Raw genomic sequence first — 5802 nt, forward strand, 5'->3', positions numbered from 1 at the left:
TAACTAATGTAGTAATTTAGCTTTCTTGTATCTGTGTTTACTTGTATTTCTTCTATCTTGTATTCTTGTATTTGTGTTTACTTGTATTTCTTGGATCTTGTATTCTTGTATTTGTGTTTACTTGTATTTCTTGTATCTTGTATTCTTGTATTTGTGTTTACTTGTATTTCTTCTATCTTGTATTCTTGTATTTGTGTTTACTTGTATTTCTTGTATCTTGTATTCTTGTATTTGTATTTACTTGTATTTCTTCTATCTTGTATTCTTGTATTTGTGTTTACTTGTATTTCTTGGATCTTGTATTCTTGTATTTGTGTTTACTTGTATTTCTTGTATCTTGTATTCTTGTATTTGTATTTACTTGTATTTCTTGGATCTTGTATTCTTGTATTTGTATTTATTTGTATTTCTTCTATCTTGTATTCTTGTATTTGTGTTTACTTGTATTTCTTGTATCTCGTATTCTTGTATCTGTGTTTATTTGTATTTCATGGATCTTGTATTCTTGTATTTCTTGTAAAATAACCCGCTCCACCAGGTTTCTGTATGCTATTGACGGAGCTTTAAGGGTGTTTTCTTTATTTTCATTTTGTATTCTCTTAGGTTAAACAGAGCTTTGAAAAATGAGAATAAACTAATAAACCCCACTTAAAAACAATGGGAAAAGGATTTCATGAACAACAAACTTCCTTTAGTTAATAAATCAAAATGTGCATTAAAAAAATAAATAAAAGCCCTTAAGAAAACATTCCTAAAAACAGTCCTGAAAGCTTTGTGAAGATGACCCGTTTTCTGTGGGTTTTTTAAAACTTTCTTATACTTTTTACTGTGCTTTACAAGGCAAGCTTGGCTATGTACTTTGCATTAAATTGCATTTTTTATTATGTTTACCTAAGCACAGTTTATTTGTGAAGATTCGCATGACTTAGTGTTTAAAGTTAAAGGGTGTCCATGCAGTCAGTGTCCTTTACCACAGTTTGTTTTTCTTGAAGATTCAGAGGGAGCCTGCTGCTGGCTCTTTTCCCGGTTAATATGTGTGCTTACCCCCCTGTACATACTACAGGGCAGTCCTGCTTTAGGGTTCAGGACTGGGATACTACATTCTGACACCACCTGCTTCATTATTTATCATGCCACCGTCTTTTCATCTTCACTTCTTCTTAATTGTGGCCCCTGGCGACGCATTATTTGGAAAGAGGATACCCTTGTGTTTTCACAGCTCCTTGTGAAGTGATTGACATTGGATCCCAGAGTCGGGTGTCAGAGTGACGCAGTACCTTCTCCCTATAGCAGGCTCGCCACAGCCAGCGATAAAGTTAGCCCTCAAAAAGCGACAAAGTGTGTAGTCGGTGTCACTCTGACGCAAGCAAATCATTTTATTGTCGTGTCTGGTGTCACAGGGAAGCATAGCAGCGCAAATGCTGCCTATAAATATAACTGCTAGTTGCACTTGCACAGCCCGGGCTTGCTATTTAAAACCAAACTGAACCAAACTGGTCCATTAAGGGTCTCTTATTCTCTCCTCCCTTTTCGTACAATTTGCAAAACTTGCTTTGCAAGCAGAACTCAGCAGGCATGATTGTAATGCTTACTGTTCAGTGTGTTATTGGATTCAACGGGACACCTTGCAAAACAGCGTGCGGTAAAATCTCAACTTGCAAACCATGCTAATTGACAGATTTCCCCATTGTTTGTCTTTGGGGAATGGAACAAGATTTCATAATAATGGAACACCTGGTTATATTTTGTATCTCATGGCGTCTATTTTAATGATCTAAACAGTAACGGATCTTGATACTGCTGACCTTTAACTACAAATAGTAATCCTGCTGTTGATTTATTGACCCTCTTACTTGCATCACAATGCAATATAAAAACACACAAGGAAAGAGGTCTGTCTGGGAGCAGCTCCACTGATTAAAGGGTGTGGAATGAACATCAGACATCAGGAGAGATACAAGTACAATAGAAAAGATACATATGTAACCATGTATTTGTACTTTAATTTATGCAATATGATTCAGACTCAACATAACATTACAATTAGTATACAATTAAGATCAATTAGGAAGATGCACAGTAATTAGTAGGGATGTGTGACATTTAAGGTTTCTCCTTGAAATTTTAAAAGACCTCCGATCAAAATAAGACATTTAATTCAAGTGAACGATAGCTAATGATTGGCCTTCTATCAGTTTCCTCTACTTTTGCTTTCTCAGAATGCCTCTAGCTATTCTTTTAATCATAATTATTCAGATGTTTACTTAATTCTTTAATCAGCAAAGAAGAATTAAATTGTTTGGATTTCTGGTCTACCTCGGTCTCTCTTTTGTGTTAGTGCTGCACAGTTGAGATGTACCTGTGCTGTAACCCAGGTACGAACATGTGTTCAGGCATAAGCTTAGGATCCTTTTTATTTGATTTATTTATGTATTTATTTATTTCTTAAGTTATTTGAGCTGTCAGATTTGAAAAGTGGCGTTAGGTAACAGCTTGGTGATGGCAGAGGGGCGCTGGCAGTGACTGGCTGTCCGTTGGGAAAGGAGCACCCCTTCCCTAAAGCTCCAGCAGCACTTGAATTATTTGGATTATTTCAGAGGAAATGAAACACTTACAATGTAACTACAAAGGCATCAAAAGTGCTACGTTGGAATCCTTTAAAGTTATTGTACAGTAAAAACATCCATAATCTGATCTACATTCTCTGATATTGGCTGAAGTAATTGATGATACATACAAGATAAAGTTTGCTCCCTATATCTATCGAAGTAATATATTTCAGTACCACATTTCAGTTATTCATGAGAATATGCAAACAATGCTACAAGTGAGTAAAAACGAGCAGTCACAACTTCGAGGAGACATGCTGTAAAGAACCCCGTCCCCACATGTTCAGTGAACCCAGCGTTCCAGCGATTCATGTAATCATCACTCCAGACCAGCACATCCCAGCAGGTGCAGCAATAAATGAATGCAAAACATTGTCCTGCACTCCAGTCCATGTCCACGCGTCTTCATTCTGATACATTCTCATACATTTACGTTGGGCGCTTTCCAAGCCATCCATATGTTGGCAATTTATTTCAGAATTTTAAAAAACTCATAAAAGCACAATAAAAGGAGGTCCTCTGTGGGGCTGAATGCTTTTAGCTGCAATCTGGAAGAACAAAAGATATTTCTGAAAACCCTCTACCGGCTTTCATGGGATTGGATGAACAATCTGCAAACTGTACTTCCAAGAATCCTGGAAACTGCACGGAAGTGCAGCTGGAGCCATGCTGTGCATCGCCTGACTGACCTCACAAACTCAATAGTGGTCTTCAGTCCTCCCCACTCCCTCCCTCCTCCCTCAATCAATTCCCTGCTACACACCACTGATTTTAAGCAAAGCTGCTTCTCTGGCTTGCCATTAAAGCTGTCTGGCTCTCTCTCCTCTGGTCTCTCTTTCTCATCTGCCTGATCTTCCAGCACAAAGCGCTGGAGGCCAGCAGGAGGAGTCCAGTGGACAGGAGGACAAGCCCGATGACCGAGATGATAGATCCGTGTGAATTGAAGCTGTAGGCCACAGCAGTGACCACGATCCCGGCTATGAGAATGACCACCCCAAAGGGCACAGTGCACCGATAGCAAGAGAGCTCGGCGCCACCAGTGGCAGCGGTCAGCTGGACTTCATTGACCAGGGGGACGTTGGTGACCAAGCAGTCGTTGTTATTAGTCTTTTCCATTCCTAGTCTTTCTGGATCCTTTTGAATTCTCATGATGTCTTTATTAGATTCTTCTGGCATGGCTACGCTCAGAGCTCTGCGCTTTGACTATAGATCCGAGGGGCGGGTCTCTACATGCGGTGCTCCAGGTCTCTCTTCTGCGCGTGTTCAGAGCTGTGCAAAAACAAAACTCATTATTCTCAGCTGGCCAACCAGATGGGTTATTAACACATTGCCAATGCATTAGCTGTCTGCAAATTTCTCAGTGTGCTACACTATCTGGGGATAATACACTCCATGAAAGATTTTAAATGATGTAGTATTATGCGTTCATATATGTGTGTGTGTGTGTGTAAGCAAGTGTAGTCCACCTGACAATCAGTTTAAATAATTCAGTGTAGGAATGAAATATGAATTAGGAACATGCTGCAGAAGGCATATCAATAAAACCAAACTGATAGGTATGGACTGAAGAGGACTTGATGAGTCTGGAACGTGCAGCGTTCCTGTGTCCTGTGCCACTGCATAAATGCATTCTACAGAGCTGTCAAGAGTTAGTCAGCCGTGTCCACTGTACATAATTAACGTGGATACACAGTTTTGCCTTTCACTGTCGTATTTAAGTATTTATTCCGATTTAAATTTATAATAAATTGGAGTTGTTGACGTGTAACCATTAAAAAAAAATGTTTTGGCAATCAGAAAAAACGACGCTAATTTAATGTCATACATAACAATATCGTCACACGGTATATTTTAGTATATAGCAATTTTAAAAAAATGCCAACATTTAAAATAATCGATTATTAGTCGGGATGTGGTAAAAGGTGTGTTTGGGGTTAACAGCGCGCTCCTTCAAGGACAGCATTGTAACATAAGTGTAACATAGGCTACAGCGATTACTCGTGTGTGCTTTTACAGTGTTTGAGCTTATATATATATATATATATATATATATACACGTGTAATGATTTATATATATATATATTAAAAGATGATAAGTAGCACATAGTTTTCTGGTGAATATGTCATGTCTTGACATAATCAATATCTATACATATTATATGATATGTATGTCCTTGACATAATCCAATGTCTTTACATACAGCCCTCCACTGCACTCATGTCTGCGCCGTGTCCTGGCTGTGTATGCTTGCATGTGTATGCTGTGCGGCAGCTTTTAGTTTAAACCAATAAATCGAAAGCAACGTACCTTTCACATTCGATCTCCATTCCCGCATTAACAAGTTGAAAAGATGTAGAAAGAATCCCTAATGCATCTTCCCTTTATTGTCCTCCGTAGAATATACATAGGTAATATCAGCTGGGTTTACTGGAGAGCCAGCACAATACATTTCATATCCACGAAAAAAAAAATTACCTTCCGTCTTCTGCCAAGGAAAGCAACGTAGTTATATACAGGATTTTTTTTTTTTTTTTTTTTTTTCCTGCTTAGAAAAAAAATGCTTAAATTACAATTGAAGCACAATAATGTATAGAGCAACGTGAAAGGGGTTTCCCTCCTCTCTCTCTGCCTGCCCGTCTGTACTGCCGCCTTCTACAATGTGTCTCTGCTGGGAACCGGTATGGGAATTTGCCTCATTCACGGAGGTCTCCTTGTGGACTCCCTCGTGTGTAAAGAGTCTGTTTGGATGCGAACCCAGCTAAGGAAAGAAGGGACGTCTGAACTGTGCCACTGCTTAAGAGGGGAGTTTCAAAGTCGAACACGTCTTTTTTTTTTTTAATCACACGAAAGAAAGCCTTCAATTTAACCCTTCGAATGCTTAATTGAAAACCACTTCACTACACGAATGTCGATCAGTTCATTCTTAAATAAAATAGAGTATGTCTGCCTATGTCAAAGTGCATGTTAAACCATTACACACAATAACACTACACACACACACACACACACACACACACACACACACACATATATATGTGTGTGTGTGTGTGTGTGTGTGTGTGCATTGCCATGTTACAGTCTTGCCTAGCCCATAATACTTTGGAATATAATGCAAACTCAAATATTTTGTGGTTGGAAAAATACACCTATGATAATTATGATAATTAGTATTATTGAATATAATTTATGGGG

The 5802-nt window shown here is 38.5% G+C and overlaps 1 protein-coding gene across 1 annotated transcript; it reads right to left on the bottom strand.

Annotated features, from left to right (window-relative positions):
• Positions 1-3060: 3060 nt before the first annotated feature.
• LOC121295970 (transmembrane protein 100-like) lies at positions 3061-5409 on the bottom strand. Its single transcript, XM_041221076.1, has 2 exons — positions 4918-5409; positions 3061-3878 (listed from the first exon to the last, which is right to left on the bottom strand). The coding sequence occupies exon 2, from the start codon at positions 3783-3785 to the stop codon at positions 3381-3383; it is 405 nt and encodes a 134-aa protein (XP_041077010.1). The 5' UTR covers positions 3786-3878; positions 4918-5409; the 3' UTR covers positions 3061-3380.
• Positions 5410-5802: the final 393 nt, after the last annotated feature.

This window comes from Polyodon spathula, chromosome 21, assembly GCF_017654505.1.
Source record: "Polyodon spathula isolate WHYD16114869_AA chromosome 21, ASM1765450v1, whole genome shotgun sequence".
Taxonomy (NCBI): domain Eukaryota; kingdom Metazoa; phylum Chordata; class Actinopteri; order Acipenseriformes; family Polyodontidae; genus Polyodon; species Polyodon spathula.

What these genes read in the sequence shown, in the direction of transcription:
- LOC121295970 (XM_041221076.1), bottom strand. Translation starts at nt 3,785, where the DNA reads ATGCCAGAAGAATCTAATAAAGACATCATGAGAATTCAAAAGGATCCA.